We start from the raw sequence: 25,659 nt of genomic DNA on the forward strand, positions 1-25,659 counted from the left end.
ACACACACAGACACAGCTGTTATCAGGGAGGTGTCGTCCTTCTCCACTCTTTACTCAACACAAACACAAACTCCACACTGAAGCTGCCACTTTAGCTTAATGTGATCAAACCGGATCATTGTGGATCTACGGAGGTAAAATACCTGCTGTGCAACAGAAATAGATCAATAAGATCCTTTAGGTTTAACCACAAACAGCACACACACCAGACTACATTCACTAAAACAGGGATTTTAGCTCACAGATTACAGGAGCTGCTGCTCTGCTGCTGCCTTGATTGATAAGCTTGTCTTTGTTATTAGGTGACTTTGGTGTTTTAAATGGTTATTTCTGATCAAACTTAATATCTGTGTAACACAGATAGTCAGGAGTAAACCAGCAACACCTGAGCTCTGTGATGTAAAAAGACTGTTTTTGTAAATGGAGTCTGGTTGATGGAGAAATACCTCACAGAACACAGGAGCTGCTGCCTCCATCAGTCAGTGTGTTTGGGTCACATAAATATTAATATGATTCCAAAATCACAAATTAACACAAACTAACCAACTGCGGCAGCAGCAGACCAGCAGCTCCGCCATTTTCTTGTAATCACATGGTCTGTCATGGTGGTATTGGTGGCGGTGAAATGTTCATGGGAACATAATCTAGTGTGAAAACTACAGCCATTTTATCGCTCTCTTCAAAGCCACCAGACTCCATTGACAAAAACAGTGATTTTACAGAGGGGTTGCTGGTCCACCGCTGCCTTGATCTGTCAGTGTGTTTGTGTTATTGTGTGACTTTGGTGTTCTAAAGGGTCAGTTCAGATCCAACACAATATCTGTGTAACACATAATAACACAAACAAACTAAACGATGGAGGCAGCAGTAGACCAGCAGCTCCCATGTGCCGTGAGGTAAAAGATTACCGTTTTTTGAATGGAGTTTGGTGTAATTGAGGACAGCGATACAACGGCTGTTTGTGGTTAAACCAAAAGGATCTTCCAGGTCTCTCTCTGTAGGGATCCTTTCCATGATGCTGTCACACACTCAGAATAACACTCTGAGCCTGTCAGTGGATCAAACAAGCTCTTAATAGTTCGTTCTTACAGTCATTTCGACCCCAAAACATGAAAAACACCAGAGTTCTCCTTAAAAGGACAAATTAAAACCACCTAAATGACTTCAAAACCCCGTTCAAGGACCACTACACCCTCCTCAAGGATCCCCAGAACCGCCTTGAGGTCACGAGCGCCCACTTTAACGTGATCACGGTCATCCTCGGCTGTACAGACACCATTAACCCTGACACCTCTGCCCTGTGTTAAGTAGGCCAGTGGGCCACGTCCACTTAGAGCCTTCAGTCCCCTTTTATTAATTCATCAGCAGCAATCTGTGTCAGCCTATAGACCCACAATGCATCTCCAGAGAGTCCTAAAAGCCTCCGACAACAACGACGTCTGCATTAAAGCAGAAAGACACGACAATATTCTTTATGTGCACGACCGTGTTCCCCACGTTCAAGACTTTTCCAGGATGTACAAGCGCTCTTCTTCTCTGATATTAAAAAGGGTCTATGTGACGTCTAAAAAAAGCTGTTTTTCCAGTACCAGCAGGGGTTAAGTTTATGTTTATATATTCCAGGAATTCCAGAGGGAGCAGTGACACATTTGATTTTTGTGTTTTAAACGTGTTTCCCCTGTTTTTTCTGTGATATTTTGCCTCGATCAAAGTGGGTTTCTCTTGAGCCACAGTGTGACGTCACCGCACACTAAATCAGCTGAAATATGAACAGAGTCTGGTTAGGATTCAGATTTTTGGAGTTTTTAATAAAACAGATGTAGAAATGAAAAGTAACAAACCAAACAACTTGTTCAGTGCTGCTATCAAACTATTAGTACTACTATTAATTATTCTTTTAAGATTTCTTACTACTCTGAATTGCTTTAAAAGGCCTTGGGCCCAGAAACATGTCAGAAAAGCTCTACTACTGTTGTTTCCCACAGCTGTTGTGTTTTTCTCCAGATGTTGCTAAGATACCGTGCGAATCAGGAAGTAACACTTGACTCTTTCATAGTAAAAGCCCTTAATTTGGATCCTGGTGCTCTCTGCTGCTGCCCCGTGTGTGTGGTTAGTATCCGCCTGGAAAGAATCCAGAGAGAAGCGTCCCTATTGGCCGGCGGACGCACACAGGGGGACATTGTTGAGGTTTTTACAAACGCCGGCCTGTGTCGGAGCGACCCCTCCCTCTCTGCCAGGCAGGATGTTGATCCAGCTGCTTCCTGTTTTCTGGGGCCCTCCAGTTCCCCTCTGCTGGGTCCCAGTTCGACCCACCGACGAGGGCAGCCATTGGCCGCCTCGCCAGGTGACCGAACTACCCGAACGAACCCTGATTTAAATTACATAAGCATCCTTAAAGGGGGTAACTGCAGTACTTTTTAACCTGGGTCCTATTTGAACATGACTGACAACATTACATAAAGGATCCCTGTTATATCGCTTTCTTCAAAGCCACCAGACTCCATTGACAAAAACAGTCATTTTACCTCGCACAACGCAGGAGCTGCTCAGTGTAGTTGCTGTGGTTTTGGTGTTTTACCATATTAGTTAAGATCCAAACAAACTGTTTAAAAGACAAAAGTCACACAATAACACACACAAACAGACAGATTGAGGCAGCAGTAGATCAGCTACTTCTGTGTTCTGTGAGGTAAAACTGCTGTTTTTGTCAATGGAGTCTGGTACTGAAGACGGCCTTATAATGGCTGTTTCAGGTTAAGTTGTGCCACTGACGGGCTCAGAGTGTTATTCTAAGTGTGTGACAGCATCATGGAAAGGATCCCTACAGAGAGAGACCTGGTTTAACCACAAACAGCACACACACCAGACTACATTCACTAAAACAGGGATTTTAGAGAACAGGACACAGGAGCTGCTGCTCTGCTGCTGCCTTGATCGGTTAGTTTGTCTTTGTTATCATGTGATTTTGGTGTTTTAAATGTTTATTTCTGATCAAACTTAATATTTGTGTAACACAGATAGAGGCAGGAGTAAACCAGCAACACCTGAGCTCTGCGAGGTAAAATTACTGTTTTTGTAAATGGAGTCTGGTTGATGGAGAAAAAGTTGTTATATTTTCATATTTTGAGTTGCAGAAATATTTTGTTGGATTTGAACTAATCATTTAAAACACCAGAGTCACGCGGTCAGCTGACTGGATCAACCAATCACAGGATGAGCACCAGGCAGGCGACAGGGAGATAAAAGAGGAAAGCTGATCGGACAAAACTGTGCTGAGTTGGCAGGTTTCACAGGGGCTTCTGGGTAAAAAGGTGACACACAAACATCTGGGAATCTGTGGGCAGCACACCTGAACTCCATCAATCCATCAGTCAGGAAGAGGAGGAAGAAGGGGAAGAGGAGGAGGAGGAGGAGGAGGAGGTGTTTCTATGAGTGATTACATTATAATAAATAAAGAACAAAAACCACAAAAGGTTTTCTGGATAAAAAAAACAAACAACCTGCTTCACCTCCTGAATGACGGAGCGAATGATGAAGAGGGAGATGATGGAGAAAGAGGAAGAGGAGGAAAACAGATGGAGTGAAGCAGATGGACGGAGATGAAGAGAAGCAGAGCTCCTCCACTTCATCGTCGCTCAGGGAGGAAAAACTTAGAAATGAGAGCGAGCGTCAAGGGACTGACAACACTCCTCCATCACTCCTCCATCACTCCTCCATCACTCCTCCATCACTCCTCCATCACTCCTCCATCATCTCTCCCTCCATCTCTCTATACCTCCATCCATCAAAACATGGATTACAGTTATGACTTTCATGTCAAAATTCTCATTTTGTTTAATCTCAAGGGTCTGACTTTAATCTCTAGAATCTGACTAATCTCTAAAATCTGACTCTAATCTCTGTATCTTGACTCTAATCTCTGTATCCTGACTCTAATCTCTGTATCCTGACTCTAATCTCTGTATCTTGACTCTAATCTCTGCATCCTGACTCTAATCTCTAAAGTCTAACTCTAATCTCTGCATCCTGACTCTAATCTCTGTATCCTGACTCTAATCTCTAAAATCTAACTCTAATCTCTGCATCCTGACTCTAATCTCTGTATCTTGACTCTAATCTCTGTATCCTGACTCTAATCTCTAAAGTCTAACTCTAATCTCTAAAGTCTAACTCTAATCTCTAAAGTCTAACTCTAATCTCTAAAGTCTAACTCTAATCTCTAAAGTCTAACTCTAATCTCTGCATCCTGACTCTAATCTCTGTATCCTGACTCTAATCTCTAAAATCTAACTCTAATCTCTGTATCCTGACTCTAGTCTCTGCATCCTGACTCTAATCTCTGCATCCTGACTCTAATCTCTAAAATCTAACTCTAATCTCTGTATCCTGACTCTAGTCTCTGCATCCTGACTCTAATCTCTGTATCCTGACTCTAATCTCTAAAATCTAACTCTAATCTCTGTATCCTGACTCTAGTCTCTGCATCCTGACTCTAATCTCTGCATCCTGACTCTAATCTCTGTATCCTGACTCTAATCTCTGTATCCTGACTCTAATCTCTAAAGTCTAACTCTAATCTCTAAAGTCTAACTCTAATCTCTGTATCCTGACTCTAATCTCTAAAATCTAACTCTAATCTCTGTATCCTGACTCTAATCTCTGCATCCTGACTCTAATCTCTGCATCCTGACTCTAATCTCTGCATCCTGACTCTAATCTCTAAATCTGGAGCGAGCCTCTTGGGACTGAAAACCCTCGTCCTTCCCTCTGCGCTGCAGAAACACCTCAGAGGAAGCCTTCAAAGTGAAGCGCTCCCAGAATAATCTCTTTCATTTCACTCCTCTGGTTCTATTTCTACGCTCGGTTCTCCCTCAGCGAGCAGGAGAACACGTGAGCTGACATCCTGATTCACAGTCAAAGAAGAAGAAGAATTTAATATATATATTTATATTTAAGGTTTAATTCTATCACAAATAAAATAAAGGAGCTTTTTACATCAACGTTTTTAGAGCAAACCCACAAAAACTGATTCAAACACCATTTAAACCAAAACCTAAACCACTGGAGTCCTTAAACTCTCAGCAGGATCAAACTTGAGGTCCTTAAACCCTAAATAATGAAGCCCGTCAAGATGACCAGGACCATAAAAACCACCAGGCCTCCCCCCATAAAACCTGTGAAACCTAAGACCTGGATCCAGACTCTAAATCTCCCAGCAAACCAGGACCTTTAACCTCTGGACACAAACGTCCCAAAACCTTTGAAGGAAACTTAAGAAGCCTGAACTTTTAGCCCCGAACTTAAAGTTCAGAGTGAGGCAGGATTTTACAACACGACCGGAACGTTTAACGTCAAAAACCTGAAGACTTTGACTCTGACTTTAATCTACAGAATGTGACTTTAATCTAAAGAATGTGACTTTAATAAGGCTAACAGGTAGGATGAGGACTTTAGCGTGATGCTAACGACGGCCTCACCTGTTAGAATGAGGACTTTAGCGTGATGCTAACGACGGCCTCACCTGTTAGAATGAGGACTTTAGCGTGATGCTAACGACGGCCTCACCTGTTAGAATGAGGACTTTAGCGTGATGCTAACGACGGCCTCACCTGTTAGAATGAGGACTTTAGCGTGATGCTAACGACGGCCTCACCTGTTAGAATGAGGACTTTAGCGTCATGCTAACGACGGCCTCACCTGTTAGGATGAGGACTTTAGCGTCATGCTAACGACGGCCTCACCTGTTAGGATGAGGACTTTAGCGTGATGCTAACGACGGCTGCACCTGTTAGAATGAGGACTTTAGCGTGATGCTAACGACGGCCTCACCTGTTAGAATGAGGACTTTAGCGTGATGCTAACGACAGCCTCACCTGTTAGAATGAGGACTTTAGCGTGATGCTAACGACAGCCTCACCTGTTAGAATGAGGACTTTAGCGTGATGCTAACGACGGCCTCACCTGTTAGGATGAGGACTTTAGCGTGATGCTAACGACGGCTCTGTGTTGGCAGATTATGGAGACTTATTACTGTTTGCTATCATCCCACCCAAAGATCTTTTATCTATAAACTGAGACTCAATTTCTAACCAGAACACAAAACCTAAAAAAGCCTGAGTACTGACAGAAATGAGCTTGAGAGAAAACTACTTTTACTTGAAAACGACATGTCTGTGTTACGTAAGAGCTCCACAAAGGCCGAGTGTTTACGTGAAGGCAGCTGGAGGACAGGAACAAACGGGACAACAAAGAACCTCGAGGACCCAAAATCTGCTCTAACGAGGTCTGAACCGTTACCGTCCGGTTCGATTAGCCTCAAAGCCTCTGGGGGGGAGACGGGGGGGAGGAGGAAGAGCGACAGAACAAGATGAAGATCAGAACATGCAAATAGAGGAACAGTTTCATTCCCCTGCTGGGACCCAACATGTCGGACATGGAAGTTAACGATCAGTTCGATAAGAACACTCCACTGTAGCTGATAAGAACCAGACTGAAAACATTTTACTGACACGCTCAAAGCTGGACAAACTGGACCGGACTGACCTGAGCGCTGACTCCTGACTTTACTCTTTACCGTGGTTAGGTTTTTATGGGGAATAACCTCAGATCCCTGACTTTAATCTCTAAATCCTGACTTTAATCTGGGAATTCTTACATTATTTCTAATCAGAATTATGTTTTTATGGACAATAAACTCAATTTAAACTTTAAGCTCTGAGTTCTGAGACTGAAGTCAGACTTTAGAGGACTTTAGAGGAAGAGTCAGAGGAAAACGTGGACGGACGGATGGGAGCAGATCGAGATCCCAAATAAGAAACTGAGATGAGACCCAAACGGTGACGGTCAGAGGACGTGGACTCTGATGGACTCTGATGGACTCTGATGGACTCTGATGTCAGCAGCAGGAAGATGTGAGCTCACATCAGACTGGTGTTTAAAGTCACCTGGATCCCAGCCGGACCAGGACTGAACTCCCAACACGGTGGCAGCGATCCACATGAGGAGCTGGGGGGGGGGGGGCAGACGGCCGGAGGATAAATGAGGTGATTCTGGGATGTTGATCCCAGGAGAAGAGCTGCTGGCTTCACTCGGCCAAACAGTCACAGCTTTGGAATCAGTGACGCAGCCAATAGAAAGGTTTGTTTTCTGTTCCCGGCAGAAGAACCTTTATTTACACGACGGACAGACGGTTCTCTTTTCTGGGACGAAGCTACTGATCGATCTGATCGTTTGGTCCACACAGTTTGACAAAACCAACAAATATTTACATCTCAGAGAGCAAAACTGTTCAGACGATCCCAAACAACCTCCTGGACACACGTCAGGTCCCTTTAGTGAGAACGAGTTACTCACCTGACTTTATTTCTGGGAGAACTGACTGTCACTGACAATAAACTCACCATTCAGACTTTAATCTCTACATTTTAACGATTTTAGGAATTCTTGTTATTGACAATAAGATAAGATGCTGTTTTCTTTTAGGGACATAAACCACCTGAGGACACTAGAGCGGGAACAGGTAGTCGATTAGTCGATTAGTCGCCGACTACTTTGACAATCAAATAATCGTTTGGTGTGTTGGTTAAAGTGAGTTTCTTCCTCCTCTCCCTCAGAGTCAAAATCAGCTAAATTTTGAACAGAGTCTGGTTGAGAGTTTTCAGTAACACTGATGTACAGACCGTCACACTGGTACTTCACTGTAAACTATTTCTGAGGGTTGTGGACAAACAAGACGTTTGAGGACGTCGTCTTTGGGCTTCAGGAACTCTGCTCGACATTTTCTGGACCAAACAACTGATGGATTCATCTACTAGGAATAACTGTGAGCTGCAGCCCAACAGAAAATCATAAAACAACCAACAGCGGTCTACAAACGAAGAAATCAGGAGCCGTTTCAGCTCCAACTGCAGCCAAGAGTCCTTAAAAACAAAGGCAGCGGCCGAGAGCTGGAGGGAAGAGGAGAGCGGAGGGAGGGATGAAGAGGACGGGAGGGGAAGTCAGAGATAAAAGACTGGTGGAGAGAGAGAAACAGCATCAGAGACAATGAAGAATAGATGGCAGCCGGCCAACACACCACACACACACACCACACACACACACACACACACTGCTCCTCTGTGGTTTGTTGTGTGTTATAACATGCGGCCCTGCTGCGGCACAACGCCGGCTGCCGGCCTGCCGTGTGCCGAGGCAGACGGTGAAGCCAGGAAACGTCGTCCTCTGATCGTTTCTTTTCTAAATAAACTGCTTTGCTCTGTTTTTTCCTGCAGCTGCTTTGATGGAAAACGGTCGGCCGCGACGTCCTCGCTGATATGAAAACAATCATCTCATTAGAGCAGCAGGCATCAGAGAACATCTGATATTTTTGCATCAGAGGTGAATGGATGTGTTGATTAATTGATGGTTTGTGTTGTTATCCTGAGGATCCCTACAGAGACAGACCTGTAAGAGCCTTTAATATCGCTTTCTTCAAACACACCAGACTCCATTGAAAAAAACAGTCATTTTACACGGGCGCTGCTGGTCAACTCCTGCCTTGATCAGATAGCTTGTTTCTGTTATTCTGTGATTTTGGTGTTTTAAAGGGTTCATTTAGATCCAATGAAAAAATGCTGTGTAACAAACAATAACACAAACTAACTAACTGATGGAGGCAGCGGTAGATTAGCAGCTCCTGTGTTCTGGGAGGTAAAATTACTGTTTTTGTCAATGGAGTCTGGTGTGTTAGAGGAGAGAGAATGAGAAATAACTGAACATGATTAACTGATGGTTTGTGCACTAGATCTTTGTGTTTGTTCAAGGTGTCAGAGGTGAATTATGGAGGTGGCTCTTCACATAAACCTTTAAATGTCGGTCAGACCTGCAGACGGAGATCATCTCAGATATCTGACGGGCCAACATGACGTCAGACGTGTAAATAATAGAAAGCAGAAGCAGCAGCTGCGCCATATGTAAAATAAAACTCATTGTTTTTGCCAGCAGCCTCAGAGTCAGAGCCGACCTTTGAGTGACCGCTGGCTGCTTTCTGCCTCAGCGGCTGGTCATCCGCCGCAGCCAAACCTGGCCTCCGTTGGCTGGTAGCTGCTGGTAATTACGGCACGCCGCTGCCAAACGCACGCCAACATCCTGCAGGGTTTGGCCCGGGTCGACCTCTCCGCCCTGGAGCTCTGCCAAGGAGCATCTGTGAGGCAGGAGGGGAGCAGTCGGGGCCCAGGTCCTGGCGATTTACAGCCGACTGACGGGCTTAAAGGTGCGTCGGCGAGGGGCTTTATAACCACGAGGAGGCGAGAGCGAGGTGGTGGTCAACGGTTCAAGGAGAATCAAACCACTAAAACTATGGTTATTATTGATTATTAGGAAACTGTAATATATACAGTATATGGAGGAACATATTTGATGTAAGCGTGCACTGAAAACATCCAATAAAATCACCAGACTCCATTGAAAAAAACAGTAATTTTAACCTCGCAGAACACAGGAGCTGCTGGTCTCCTGCTGCCTTGATTGGTTAGTTAGTTTGTGTTATTGCGTGACTTTGTGTTTAAATGGTCAGTTTGGCCCAAAATAACATGTTAGTTCACTGATTGAAGCAGCAGTCCACCAGCGAACTCCTGTGTTCTACGACGCAAAATTGCTGATTTTGTGAATGAAGTCTGGTGGCATTGAAGGGGCCAAAGAGGGAAGACTCCCTCCACATTCACAGCAGACACAGGTATGTACACCTGACATCATGAAGACATCACAGGCCTGTCGTGTGTCCTGAGGCATCCTGAGAATCCCACAATGCAGCGTGACGCACGGCGGTCATCTAACTGGTTCTTACTAAAGTTAGCAGGTAAACATGAAGAGCAGGTGACACCTCAGGACTGTAACAACACACCTGGGATGGACACACCCCGATGACACACACACACACACCTCAGCTTCTTTTCCTCTGTAGGATAAAAATACCAGAATACAATTTTTAAAAATACATAAATATATTCTGAAAATCAGATTCAGGAAAGTAGAACAATTTAAAAAATAAAGTAAAATAAACGAGCAGCCCCACAAGTCCCCCCAAAATGTTCTAAATAACAATAAAAATAATAAGCGTGAGTCGTTTTAGTCAAAAATCTAAATATTTGCTGCCTCCAGATTCTCCAGTTTGACGACTTCCTGTTTTATTTCACCGTAAACTGAACATCTTTGTTTTGTGGGAACTATTCTCTGACGCCACGTGTTTCCTCGCTGGACCTCCGAGCCGGCGTGATGAAAGTGTGTCAACGCTCGGCCCGATAAACAGACCTCATGTCTGCTTTGTTTACCAGCGCTGGTGGGCCGGTGGGCCGGTGGGCACCGCAGAGCCAAACAAACTGAGCGTAGGAATGCAGCACCGTCAGCTTTTCCACTGGAGGTCAGAGGAGCTGGTTCAAGGTCCTCTTTCTACCCAGCTGTCACTCAACACTCAAAATATGTAAAAAATAGCTTTAAAATCAGAGGACCAATACAACAAGACAAGTGGAAAGATTAGGAACCATCGCTCTCTTCAGAGCCACCAGACTCCATTCACAAAAACACTCATTTTATCTCATCCAACAAAGGAGTTACTGGTCTACTGCTGCTTCCATCAGTGAGCAAAGACGTTGGTTCAGCTCTGAAAAAACCCTTTAAAACACCAAAATCACACAATAACACAACCAAACTACCGGATGGAGGCAGCAGCAGAGCAGCAGCTCCTGTGTCCGGCAAGCTAAAATGACTGTTTTAGTGAATGTAGTCTGGTGTGTTTGAAGAGAGCGATATAACGGCTGTAGCAGTGTTTTGCTGAGCTGCAAGGAAGCAAAACACTTCTGTTCCTGTTATTTCCAATCAGGGACACACACACACACACACACACCTGCAGGGCGAAGCAGGCTGGCAGGTTTGAATTGATGATCTCTGGTACAAACACACTCGGATCTAATGGTGCCATTGTCTTAACACACACACACACACACACACTCAGTAGGATCATGGGTGGAGTGTGGCTGTTTGTCGCCTCAGGGCAGGGTGTATATATGTGTGTGTGTGTGTGTGTCTGTGTTGGGGGTTAACCCGCTGTCTGACTGTGACAAATCAGAGTGGCGCTGCCTCATCAGTCACATGTGGCATCATCATCATCATCATCAACAACAACATCATATTATCTCGGCCTTTCGCCCTTCACCCCATTTTTCTGCCTCTTCACACATCATCAGGACACGTCTGTCTGCTTCCTCCTCTCTCTGTCTTCACCTGGTGTTCAGATGCCAATAATATAACATCATGCTTTAACCACTTTTTCAAACACACCAGACTCCATTAAAAAAAACAGCAATTTTACCTCACCAAACAGAGGAGCTGCTCTTCTACTACTGACCTCGATCAGTTAATTTGTTTGTGTTATTGTGTGAATTTGGTGATTTAAAGGGCTCATTTGTATCTGAACTGATGTGATAAATCCCCACAACTAGACTCAGCAGCTCCTGTGTCCTGCCAGGTAAAAATGACGGGTTTTGTCAATGGAGTCTGGTGACTTTGAAGAAGGCGATATTCCTGCTTCTGTAGGGATCCATTGCCCTTTGTGTATTTAAAATCTCTTAGTTTCTTGTTATCTTCGTAATCTCAGAGCTCGTGTTTTCTTTCTGTCGCCTGTTTTTATGTTCTAATCGATAAAATGTGAACTTCTCAGGTAGATTTACAGCCAGCTGTGGCTGCTTTAAAGACTCCTGGACTGGATTTAGACGTCTAAATATTACTGTTATCGTGTTTTATGGATTCAATTTATCTCTTGTTTTTCTTCTCTCCTGCTGGTTTGTTTTGATGAGTAAAAAAGAGACGAAAGAAGCTTCATTTGAATTTGGCAGTCAGGCCGTCCAGTGTGTGTGTGTGTGTGTGTGAGTGTGTCTGTGTGTGAGTGTGTCTGTGCTTCTGCCTGGCAATTTCCCCCGTCACCATTAATTAAACCTGTCCGACAGGTAACGACACACACACACACACACACCTGCTCCCTCATGAACAACTTGTTCTCTTTTCAGGACAAACGTAGTTAATGAACTTCTTCTTTGTTAAAATCTCTTTCTTTTGGTTGAATACTTATTAAAGACGTCAGAGTGACACTGATTATTATTATCACTGTAATTATTATGGTTAATAAGAGCATCATAAACATCTTTCATTAGATTAGAAGACATTTGATAGCACTTCTAATTGTTTATAATTGCATTACTAACTAATTTATTGAGTTATAACAATTGTTAAACCTTTACTGCTTTATTAAGATATTGTATTTATTAGCAGTCTTCTCTTGTGAGGACTCCTGTCTGATTTATCCTGTATTTGTGGGCATTTATACCTGTACAAAGGTCACTTTTAATGGCAATACCATATATTCACACACACACACACACACACACACACACACACACACACACACACACACACACACACACACACACACACACACACACACACACACACACACACACACACACACACACACACACACACACACACACACACACACACACACACACGAAACAGTGTGTTTCTGATGTAAATCACCAAGTTACGTCTGTATATTCAGCTAAAGACAACAGAGACGCTGCAGAACCTGCCTGAGAATCGTCACATTTTTCACTTTTCTTCAGTATAAAACTCATCCAGTGACATCTGTCCGTACGTCCACGGCTGCGTTACAAACAGGAAGTGCTGCAAGCCAAAACGGCTAAAACATAAACATGTATCGGCTAAAAGACGGGACTCAAACCAACGTGACGCTACAAGAACCTGCCTGGAGCTGACATTTGCTACAACAGAGCAGAGAGGCTAAAAATGGCCGAAATATGAGTGAGATCAGGACTGGAGAGAAATCAGCGCCAAGCTAGCTGATGCTAGCTGATGGAGCAATCACAGTTGGAGGCTTTATGAGCACCATATTTCCTTTTTTATGTAAGACTGTAGTACAAAAACATCACAACATCACTTTTTCCAAATGAAGACACAGCTGAAAAAAATAAATATCCCCAAAATGTGCCTAAGTAAGACAATTCTTCTTGGTTATTCGAAGATAAGACAGTTTCATAAGAGACGCTGCAGTATTTCCTCATTTTTCATTTTAATTCAATATCCCCTGACAGTGTGTGTGTGTGTGTGTGTGAGACAGTTGTTCATTAGGTCTCCAGCCTGCAGCAGAACAATCAGACGCAGGAGAGAAGAGGAGGATCCACCAGCAGGAGTACATTTACACAAGCGCACCAGACTCCATTAAAAAAAACAGCGATTTTACACAGGAGGTGCTGGTTTACAGCGAGTTGACAGCAAGTGGTAGTTTTACTTCTGGTTATAAAAGTACATTTTGATGCTAATAAGTAGGATTTTGAACGCAGTACTTCTACACTTTAGTATTAGTACTTTTACTGAAAGGAGTATCGTAGCGTCTTGTAGCCACACACACACACACACACACACCACTGATTGATGACTGTGGGTTTTTATTAAAAAACAAATCTCCTGGTATTGCCGCTATTTCCTCCAGATGTGTGTTCACGCTACACACACAAACACACACACACACACGCCTGAGGGAAAACCAGGAAATGTTGGAGTGGAGTTTTAAAGAGTGAGTTCGGATCTGAACGCGTTACAGAAGCCACAGCAGCTCCTGTGTCCTGTTCTCTAAAATCCCTGTTTTAGTGAATGTAGTCTGGTGTGTGTGCTGTTTGTGGTTAAACCAAAAGGATCTTCCAGGTCTCTCTCTGTAGGGATCCTTTCCATGATGCTGTCACACACTTAGAATAACACTCTGAGCCTGGCAGGGGCAAACCTACACCAGAAAACAGTCGTTATAGCGCTCTCTTCAAAGCCACCAAACTCCATTAACAAAAACAGTGATTTTACTCCACAGGACACAGAGGGTGCTGGTCCAGTTTCTAGGTTAGTAAGTTTGAATTATTGTGTGATTTTGATGGTTTAAAGTTAGTTTGGATCCAACACAATATTTGTATCACACACAATAACACAAACAAACAAACCAATCAAGGCAGCAGCAGAGCAGCAGCTCCTGTGTTCTTTGAGCTAAAATCACTGTTTTTGTGAATGTAGTCTGGTGTGTCCAGGTCTCTCTCTGTAGGGGTCAATAATGGTGTGACACACTAATAATACTAGAATTACCCTTCAGTAATTGTATTTAAACATTTTTTAAACTTTAACCTCTGTGAGTCTCAGGAGCAGTGAGAACCACGTTTCTACTCAGCGTACCCAGACGGTGCTGACCTCTGACCCCGGCCGCCGCCACCGCCGTGCGTCTGGCCTGCTCAGTATTCATATCAGGCCTCACGTCACACACACATTGTGTCAGGTTGAATAAGAACACACACACACACACAGAGGGGGGGGGGGCAGCAGGCCTGGGTTGAGGTCAGCACATGACCTGTGGCCACCCTGAGCACAAAGCACTCTGGGTAATAACAGCTGAAATTCACACCTTCACACATTCATTACCACTGCTTGTTATTTAACTCTAAAGTTTCTTTTTTCCTCATTGGCAGACGTGGTGATGATTCTGCTTCAGCGTCTTTATAATTCAGGGAAAAACTTCACAGATATAAAAATAGTTCCCTGAAAGCTGCTGCAGACCGTCAGCGTGACACATTCAGACTAAAAAGTGATATTTAAAGCTGGATGTGAGCGGAGGAAGGCGGTCGGCAGCAGGGTGGAAACATGCTGACGGGTGAGCACGGTGTCCTCTAACATTAGCATTATCCCTCCTCTGACCTCAGATCTGTCACAGCGATGTCCAGGCTGTAAGCTGACGGAGGCCTACTGTACCCACTGCTGTACACACCGAGTCTGTGTGTGTGGGTGTGAAATGAGGGGGAGGGTCCTCAGACTGTCAACAAGAGAATAAACCATATCTGCAGAACACTCAGGGTCACTGAGCGCCTACAACATCTGGAAATCTGAACTTTGTGGACGATTATTTCCTGTTTATTCAGATGTTATTAGCCTTTATTTCCTTTTTTTAACATGTAAAGCAAATATTTGATTTCATAAGCAAAGGTTAACATTTGATTTGTCCATTTTTTGAAGCTTAAGGTCCTTTTATTGTTGCAGAGCTGTCACTTTCTCCTCACTGCTGCTGTACTAAAGCGATAAAACCAGCATCCCTGTATTATTGAATATGATATCATTCAATAAAGTGTGTTTAAATAGTCTTGTTATAAGTATTAGAACATTTTTAAACACATCTATTTACTGATGGGTACAGAAAGTGTTGAGTGGATCGCCTCAGTTGGCAGCCACCAGACCCCATTTATAAATATACTCATTTTACCTCACAGACCACAGGAGTCGCTGGTCGACTGCTGCTGTATCTGGTTTCTTCTGTTTGTGTTATTTCGTGTTGCACAAATATTCAGCTGTGTCAGAACTAACCCTTTAAGACAATAAAGTCACACAATAGCACAAACAAACTGATCGATCAAGGCAGCAGCAAGCCAGCAACTCCTGTGTAAAATTAGTGTTTTTGTGAATGGAGTTTGGTGCGTGTGAAGAGCGTGCTATAACAGCTGGATCTCACAGGTGTGTATATGCTGTCAGACGTGCACCTGCGTTAACGTGGAGTTTCCTAAAAGGTATTTTTAAGTCGTATCAGCTCAGAGCCTCATCGCTTCAGCAGCTTCGCCTTCCCATCGCACAGACAGGGCCTTGTGCAGAGCGCTCGCAGGCGGCCCAGCTGGTCCCGGGGCCCGGGGCCAGGGGACGTAAAGGGGACGGCGGCAAAGAGGACGCGACCGAGATCGGACTGAAACAACCCTCAGTGACAGGACGGCAGCAGGTGTGAGAGAGAGAGGCTGACTGTGTGGGAGAGAGTGAATACTAAGAGGATACAGAGAGGATGTGGCTGCCTCATATATCGCTCTCTGCAAACACACCAGACTACATTCACAAAAACAGGGATTTTACACAGGAGTTGCTGGTCTACTGCTGCCTCATATTGTCAGTTAATCTGTGTTATTCTGTTTTGAAAAGTTAATTTGGACACAACACAAAATTTGTGTAACACAATTAACACAAACAACCAACAGGTCAAGGCACCAGTAGACCAACAACTCCTGTATTCTGTGAGGTAAAATTACTGGTTTTTTTTAAATGGAGTCTGGTGGCTTTAAAGAGAGTGCTGTTTCTGGTTTTAGTTTGCCACTGACAGGCTCTAGTTGTTATTCTAAGTGTGTGACAGCATCATGGAAAGGATCCCTACAGAGAGAGACCTGGAAGATCCTTTTGGTTTAACCACAAACAGCACACACACCAGACTACATTCACTAAAACAGGGATTTTACACAGGAGTTACCAGTCAACCGCTGCCTCAATCGTCAGTTAATTTGTGTTATTGTGCTTTAAAAAGTTAATTTGGATCCAACAAATTATCTGTGTGACACATTATAACACAAAAAAACTGACCAATCAAACCAGCAGCAGACCAGCAGCTGCTGCGTTCTGTGAGGTAAAATTTGTGTTTTTGCCAATGGAGTCTGGTGTGTGTGAGGAGACACTTTCTGTGCCTACCAGTCATTTAGACACCAGGATATGTACAAACAGAGCCCAGGTTTAAAAACAGCAAACTTCATATCAAGTTAAATCCTCCCTGTAGTTTAAGTAGGATCATTATTGGGAACGAGTCATTGATCAGCCACAAATGTCAATATCCAGAGCTGATATGTGACACACATTCCAGCAGATACACACACACACACACTATCACTGGATTAATACACACACACACTGACCTAAATATCAGCCTTTTAATCAGTGAGGCTGAACCATCCCCCCCACACACACACCACACACACACACACACACACACACACACACACACACACACAGTCAGTTGGTTGGCAGCACGCCGATCACTTTCATCTTCATCCCAAATCAAATAAAACCACCGTCACACCACCAGCTACAAACTGCTTCATCATCCACACACACACACACACACACACACACACACACACAGACACACACACACACAGACACACACACGTCCATTTAATCACTGAGCTTATCGGACCGTCCAGGAGTCGTGTCGAACAGAATTAGACGCCGCTTGTAACCTACACGGGGTTTCATTAACCTGTGTGTGTGTGTGTGTGTGTGTGTGTGTGTGTGTGTGTGTGTGTGTGGATTCTGACATCAAAGCTTTGAGCCGTTGGCGTCAAAAACTGAGATTTTGGTGAGATTTTAATTAGCGTTGCTTTGAGTAAATTAAATACTGAACCCAAACAAAGGGAGGATTTGTAAAATGTTTTAGATCTTATGACTCTGTCGACCCGTCAGGACACTTTGAACGCTCTAATAACGATAATAACTAAGTCCTAAAGTGGTAAAAACAGAACTTAAAAACATTTCAGACCCCCAAGATAATAGAAAATAAAGAATAAGAGCAATAACAGTGATGGCAGCACTCAGTGGTACATATATAATAATATTAACCACGCTGACTGACCAGGTGAGTCTTAGGTTTATCTGAGCAGCCGAAGGGGAAACGGCCTTCAGCTGTTTTTCATCCGCCGCATCCAGTTGTAACTTTAATCCCACGAGGTCATCAAACTACAAAACCAAAGCTCTGCTGTTTGTTTATTCCTGCTGCGAGCGGCTCGGTTAGAAACCTGGAAGAGCTGTCAGCACTCTGACATGTTTACACGTGTGGGAGCGTGGACACGCTGCTTTACAGCGCCGTCACACAGTCCTTTCTGACAGGGAACTGAAGCTGCTCTCTTTCTCTTTGCTTTAGACAAAGCCACCAGACTCCATTCAAAAAAACACTAATTTTACGTCATGGAACACAGGGGTTCACTGTGCTACCGCTGCCTTCATCAATCAACTAACACATTACCTTGGAGCTGAACTAGACATTTAAAACACCAAAGTCACACAATAACACAAACAAACTAACCAAACGAGGTATCGGTAGACCGGCGAGTCCTGTGTTCTGCAAGGTAAAATCGCTGTTTTTTTATAATGGAGTCTGGTGGTGGTAAAATATTCTAAATGTTGCCTTCACTTGTCTGACCTTTAAAGTTTAAACACTAACTGGTTTTCAGGGTCTTCACTGATTAATCGTGTTTTTACTCTTATTGACAGCAGTCCGCATTTAAAGGGTTATTCCATGCGTTTTGTTGGACACACACATCAGGTAACACCCAGCGAGTGTGTGTGTGTGTGTGTGTGTGTGTGCCAGCTGCAGACCACATCCCATAATCCACCACTGTCCGAGCAGCGTTGGCATGCTGATGAGCGTCACAGCGATCTGCCCCCCCCCGCTGGTTAAAGCTCTTACATAAGGCTCAAATCCATCGGAGGGCAGAAGACAAGGACACAACACACACACACACACACACACACACACACACACACACACACACACACACACACACAAACACACACTCTCTGGTGGGCTCACGGCAGCTGTCCTGACAGTCCGGATTCAGGGTTAAACTGACAGATTAAACCTTTAAAACACTGTCAGGGCCACGGGGGGGGGGTCATAGTCTGATAAAAAACTTTCTATTTTTTAGAATAAAATCCGAAATTTACAAGAAAAAACTAATTTAGGAGGAAAAAAGCTGTAATCTCTGAGATTAAATTGGCAAATCTGCAAGAAAAACCTGAAAAGTTTACGAGTTTTCTCAGAAATTAAAGTAGTAATTAACGAGAAAAAATTTGAGATTAAAGTGGCAAGTTTACGAGACAAAACATTACACATATTTGGGGGGAAAACTTGGATATTCTCTGAGGACACAGTCGCACATTTACAAGAAAACAGTCACTTGACTGGTAAAAGATTAGGAGAAAGAAGACTGAGATTAAAGCAGCAAATTTACGAGACTAAAACTCAGCTAATCTGAGATTAAAGAGGTAATTTAACAAGGAAAAACTGAGAAAACTGATATTCTTCCTTCTGCCTTTTTTCCAGACACATCTGGACAACAATAAACCTGAATCATAAGAGACAACGACAGTAAGGACACACACACACACACACACACACACACACAGCGCAGCAGGAGTGTGTGTGTGTGTGTGTGTGTGTGTGTGTGTGTGTGTGTGTGTGTGTGTGTGTGTGTGTGTGTGTGGAATGTGCTACTTCACTGCTTCCAACGGCTTGTTCAAATAAGGAGCACGTCCCTCTAAACCACACACACACACACACACACACACACACCACAAGGTCCAATTTAGGCTGAAGAGGAAGTAGGGAGGAGGAGGAGGAGGAGGAGGAGGAGGGTGAAGACGAAGGGCACACATGCTCTTTGACCCCAGAACAACCTCTGCCACCGGGGCGTCACAGCAGCCGGCTAATAAGCTCAGAGAGAGGCTGCACCAGCGTGTGTGTGTGTGTGTGTGTGTGTGTGTGTGTGTGTGTGTGTGTGTGTGTGTGTGTGTGTGTGTGTGTGTGTGTTAAAGAAACAGCAGTAAGTGAAGGGAGAGAAATCACTCAGATGTGGAGGAGGCAGCCGAGGCAAGTTTGATTTATATTCAGACACACCAGACTCCATTCACGAAAACTGCAATTTTACTTGAAGAGCACGAGAGCTGCTGAGTTTATTTGCTGTGATGTTGGTGCTTCATCATGTTAGTTCAGATCCAGATGAACTCTGTAAAAACACCAAAGTCACACAATAACACAAAACTAACTGACTGATGGAGGCAGCAGCAGACCAGCAGCTCCTGTGTTCTGTGAGATAAAATCAGTGTTTTTATGAATGGAGTCTGGTGGCTTTTGAAGCGAGCAATAAAACAGTGACAGGTTGTCAAACAGTAACACTAACAATCTGAGCCTGTTTTCTGTCTATTTTAACTTTGTATTTTTACCTTTAAAGGCACAAACGTGTCTGTTTTCTTTCTGAACTCTGGTACACTGAAGCATGTTTGTTAAATTCGCCGTTTTCCTCAGAGTTTGGTGCAAAAGCTCAAGTTTTCTGGTTTTCGTCAGTCAGCTGTTTCCAGGCTGCGGCTCAAATTCACACTCTGGTTCAGTTATTTTAACACACAGCAGCTTGGCTCGGCACGCACACACACACACACACACACACACACACACACACACACACACAGCATGCTCCACTGGCCTGACCCGCCTGTGGTAATGATCCAGTCAGAACAGAGCATTTAAGGTGGACGGACAGAAATAAAGTCCCAGCCGGAGACTCGGAGAACAGGGACAGTCCTTGGCCCAGTTTGCTTTCCCACAATCCTCGGTTCCTCGCCTCTGCAACCCTTCTAACCAAACTGCAGTGAAGCAACACACTCCAAAAAAAAAGCCCTCATCTCTTTAGCTAGGCTACGTTAGCATGGACCGTGTTAGCTTGACAGCTTCCATGCTAACACGTTAGCTCAAAACCGTAGATGATGATGCTAGTTTCCACGGCAACGCATTAGCATTTACTCTGTTGGGTGAGAGCAGGCTTCATGCTAACACTTTAGCGCACATCATGCTAACTCACTGGCTAGCATTTAGCATACGTTGACTCAAAGCTAACAGTTAGCGGGAAAACTGGAACTGAGATCACTTTTAAAGATAAATGGTGAACTGGATGGATTGTGAGTCATGTGACTTCTGTTTTACGTGACAGGGCGTGGCGGGGCGGGGCTGAGGGACGCCGAGACGAGCCCAAACACACGGTTGAGACAGCCAACAGCAAAACAGGAAGTAATGTTTGGTCACATGATCACACACACAGGACACGTGCAGAAAGTGTCACATGTGCAATGAGAGGTGGATGAAAAGGAGTGAAGGAGAAGGGAAGAGGGGAGAAGGAAGGGAGGAAGGACAGGAGTAAACAAGAAGGAGGAGGAGGAGGAGGAGGAGGAGGGGGGGGGGGGAGGAGGAGGAGGAGGGTCATCTCTCCATCATCCCTCCATCTCCGTGCTCCCTGCAGCATCTCTCCTAATAGGATTTTCTCCCTATTATACCCATTGTAGAGGAGACTCCCAGAGAGAGAGAGTGTGTGTGTGAGTGTGTGTGTGTGTGTGTGTGTGTGTGTGAGAGTGTGTGAGTGTGTGAGAGTGTGCGTGTGTGTGTGTGTTGTGTGTGTGAGTGAAGGGAAAGCAGACGAGGATCAAAGTCGCTCTAACTAAGAAACAGCTTCGCTTCATCTGAAGGAGCTGCAAGTCGAACCAATTGATGAGTGTGTGTGTGTGTGTGTGTGTGTTACAGTGTGTGTGTGCTACTGTGTGTGTATTTCTCAGAGAAAGATGAGTTAACTGGATGCAAAAGTAGACGCAGTAATTGGCAACCGTGTGTGTGTGTGTGTGTGGCTTTTGACACACATGTAGCACACATTACTTCTGCATGGCTGCGGAAATAGGTCACACACACACACACATACACACACAGACGCTCCACCCTGAATACACACCCACATCCACACCCTTTTACACACACACATTCCCTTACATTTACTCCCTATAGAACACTGCTCACACACACACACACACACACACACACCAGTAGACTCCATTAAGACACTGTGAGGTCGGGGGGGGGGATGGGTGTGGCCGGCTGGTGTGTGTGTGTGTGTGTGTGTTTTCTCCGACTGCTCTGAGAGTCTTCCTCCAAACAACCTTGTGTTCGCGTGCTTCCAACCCACCAAACTCCATTAACAAAATGAGTGATTTTACCCTCACAGGACACTGGGGGTTCTGATGTTCAGCTGCTGTGATTAGTTAGCTAGTTTGAGTTAACGTGTGACTGTCGTGTGTTTTAAACAGCTACTTTAGCGCCATACTAACGTGTGGGCTCACTGACCGAGGTAGCGGTAGACCACAAGCTCCTGTCTCCCATGATGTAAAATTACCATTTTTGTCAATGGAATCTGGTGGAGTGTGAATCTTCTATCACTGCATGTACTCAGAATGATACACGATAAACCATCAGCACACCAAAGATCATTTGATCATTTAACTCTTTAAGCTGTAGAAACACACTACCTGCCACAAGCCGCTATCAGTAACCTGCAGCCACAACTCAGGAATCCCAAATATGTGGAGGCTGTGCCCCTTCAATCCCCCCACACCTAACACACACCCCCACCTTGTGTGTGGGCCGCGCACAAGGTGCGGACACACTGCTCAACCTGTTAGTCCACCTCCAAGGCCGGGATCAGGGACCTGGAGAATCCCAGTTTACACCCTAACAATCCAAAACACACTTCAAGCCATGAAAGAGACCCAAAATCAACCCTGTTCCACTGGAAGACCACAGCGCTTAGGATGAAATATCCTGACGTGACGCTCGGCTGTCACTTCTAAGGATAGAAATAGTTTGCTGAAGGAAATTAAGACCAGCTCTGCTGTTTGAACGCTTCTAAAAATGGAATTTTACTGGTGAGTTACTCCACAATGGGCACACATATTAACAGGAAGGTAGCAGAGGGCTAACAGGAAGTTAGCAGAGGGCTAACAGGAAGTTAGCAGAAGGCTTACAGGAAGTTAGCAGAGGGCTTACAGTAAGTTAGCACAAGGCTAACAGGAAGTTAGCAGAGGGCTTACAGTAAGTTAGCACAAGGTTAACAGGAAGTTAGCAGAAGGCTAACAGGAAGTTAGCTAGTTCGGCAGGCCCAGGACAGTAGCACGCCAGGATCTATGGGTTGAGCTTCGTTCAACACCATATCCAGATGCTAAGCTAGCGTTAGCCTCTGAGGCTAAACCCAAACGCCAGCGTCACCTGACCGGCCGCCACACGGACGAGCCATCAGACTAAAAAACATCAGAGTAGAACATCTGGCAGGAAGACGCACATCTGTCCGTCCATCCGCCTCTTCCTCTCTCTCTCCCCGTCATGTTTTCCACTCTGAGCGGAAAGAGGATGCTGAGTGTGTGAATGTGTGTGGATAAAGAGAGAGCGGTCACATGACACCACGGTTCTTCTTCTCTACAGAAAATAAAGGTTCAAAGTCAAACTACTTCCCCTGCTGCTATTTTAACCCCGTTTCCCCTCCTCTCTTCTGCTTTCCTGCATCTTCTTCTTCACGTTTCAGCTGGAAACAGTGTAATAGTCCTCCTGCTCACTGCCGGGGTCACCTGCTCCCCAGGTGAGGATGACTGCTCTGCTCAGTCCTGACGCTGCTTTAATACATACTGAGAGGAATGAAAGACAAACAGGACCAAACATCACCCTGCTGTCCAAAACAAACACACACACACACTCACACACACACACACAGAGACACACACACACACACACACACACACACACACACACACACACACACACACCTCCCCCCTGCTGCAGCCTGTACAAACACACACTCTTTGTGAATATCTCCACTTTAAGGCCACATTAGGTTTCAGACTCAGTGTTTACGCTCCTGAAGCCTCAGAGAGACCTGAGAGGTCCAACATGTGGTGTGGGACCCCCCAGAGGGCCCCGAGATGACAGAGCGGGTCAGGAAGTAAAACCAGGACACAAGCTAAACCCTCTGAAACGAGACACACATCAGTGCAGACTGAAGCCGCCAGGTGAGCCCAGGGGGGGGGCCGTGTTACCTTCAGAGCTCCCTCCGTTGACGCTCTCGGTGCTGGACTGGGACACCACCCTCCTCTTGCTGCGCTGGAGGGACCGCTGGGCGCCGGGGCTGCCCGCCGGGCTGGAGGCCCCCTCCCTCCTGGTGAAGATCCCGCTGAAGAAGCGGACCAGGCGCCTCTCGCTGGAGCGGGCGCCGCCCCCCCGCAGCAGGAACCCCCCTCCTGCGGCGTCCTTCTCAGCCGCCAGCCGCTGCAGGTCGCTGTTGTCCAGCGTGCGGTTCTTGTTGCCGCGCGCTCTCTCCCAGCGGCTCAGCTCCGACATGGAGTCCGTCTTGTTCAGGACGGCGCCCACCTCCAGAGTCCTGCTCTTCACCCTGGTGGGGTCGGCGAGGCGGGGGGCCGGGGGCGCGGCCGGAGCCTCGGACTCCTTCTCGCCGTCCGGCGCGGCTTCGTGGCCGATGCAGCCGGAGCTGCTGTGGTGTTTGTCTTTGGAGAGCGCCCGCAGGCGCAGCAGCTCGCCGCCGCTCCAGTGTCTGAAGCTGAAGCTGCGGCGCAGGAGACCGGGAGGCCGCTTCAGGGGGGGGGTGTCCGGGGAGGGGGCTTTGGCCGGTTTGCCGTTGCTCCCGTTGAGGGGAGCCTCAGAGCTCCTCTCCTCCACGCTCTTGGCCTTCAGGAGTCTCTTCCTGAGCGCGCCGCCGTTCTCCACGCCGGCCGTCTGTGGACTCTCCCTGCAGGGCTCCTCGGCGAGCCGCTCCGAGGCCCCCGTTTCCTGCTCCGCGCCCCCTCCCTGAGGGTCCTCCGGGCCGGCGGGACCGCCCCTGCCGCGCTCTGCCGCCGGGCTGGAGGCCTTGAGCTCCTTCTGCAGCAGCTGCTTCCTGGACAGCTTGAGGCGGCCGAGCTCCAGCTGCCCGGTGCTGAACGTCCTGAAGCTCCTCATGTAGCCGTGAGACGCCGACAGGTCGTCCGACTCGTCCTCCACCTCCTGCAGCTGCTCCAGCAGCCCGCTGCGCTGCACCTCCACCGAGCCCTCTCGCCGGAAGGCGCCCACCTTGGGGTCGTCGGCCCCGTGGGGGCCCGGCCCCCCGCCCTCCTCGCCGTCTAGGCTCTCCCTCTTGACCAGCGTGAGGGAGATGCGGTAGACGGTCTTCCTCTGAGGCGTGCCCCGCTCCATCCTCTCAGGGCAGCCGCTGTCCAGAAGGTACATCCCTGATGAAGACCAGCAGCTCTTCCTCAGCTCTGACCGCTCCAGGAGGAGCCTGAAGTCTGGATCCTGGACCACTTCTCTCCTGGTGACCCAACACCAAGTCCACTGGAGTCGCTTCTCCTCTGACCTGCTAGAAACGCCGCGGGGCACAAACACACTTTTCCCTCCAGATGTGCAAACAGCGCGGACTTTGACGCAGGAAACACATTCCGTGCGGATCCCAGCGGGACTGAAGCCGGAGCTCAGCGCAGCGCACAGGCGCGTCCTCCGGGCCACAGCAGCGCCCCGTCCGGAGCACCGAGCGGCCAAAAACACTCCTGGTAGCGGCCGGAGGAGGAGCTCAGCACCGGGACAGCTCTGGATCCCGCTCCGGTGTCCGCGTCTCGGCTGCAAACACACCGGGGGGGTTACTCTCCTACCGCCGCGTCCCGGACGGTGCCAGTGCGTCGTCTCCCATTGTGTGCGCACATCCCCCGCAGCGCGGCCGGCAGAGCCCCTCTCCCCTCACACTCTCTCTCTGGTCCCGTCTCTGGCGGGCTGAGAGCCGCGGACCGGCCCGGCTGCCTCCCGTCCTCCCTCACTCCGGATCAACCCTCCCTGACGGCGACACCAGGCTCGGCAGCCTCGGTCCCAGTCCCTCCGCGCTCCGCTGCTCTGCGCTCGGCACACACTCCGCTCCACACACACACACACACACACACACCACCCGGCAGCAGCAAGGGACGACGGGAAAACACGGAGCGGAGTCCGTGCAGAGGCTGGACCTGGGTCTGCAGCGGACATTAAAGGAAGAGTCCGCAGAAAAACACGTCTGGGGCCGTTTTACTGACGGGTGAACTTCATCCTTTATGTCTCCTTCCGCCGTGCGCAGTTACACACCTGAGCAAGTAATCCTGATGTCTTACAGTTCTCCATAAAAACTCAAT

The 25,659-nt window shown here is 46.6% G+C and overlaps 1 protein-coding gene across 1 annotated transcript in view; it reads right to left on the reverse strand.

Moving 5' to 3' along the window:
• agap1 (ArfGAP with GTPase domain, ankyrin repeat and PH domain 1) overlaps positions 1 to 24,733 on the reverse strand; it is a 106,541-nt gene extending 81,808 nt beyond the window's left edge. The window contains exon 1 of the mRNA XM_070855667.1: positions 23,551 to 24,733. Coding sequence (XP_070711768.1) covers positions 23,551 to 24,733 — 1,183 coding nt within the window. The remainder of the gene's footprint in view (positions 1 to 23,550) is intronic.
• Between the last annotated feature and the right edge of the window lie 926 nt (positions 24,734 to 25,659).

The sequence above is a fragment of the Pempheris klunzingeri genome, chromosome 24, assembly GCF_042242105.1.
Source record: "Pempheris klunzingeri isolate RE-2024b chromosome 24, fPemKlu1.hap1, whole genome shotgun sequence".
Lineage (NCBI taxonomy): Eukaryota > Metazoa > Chordata > Actinopteri > Acropomatiformes > Pempheridae > Pempheris > Pempheris klunzingeri.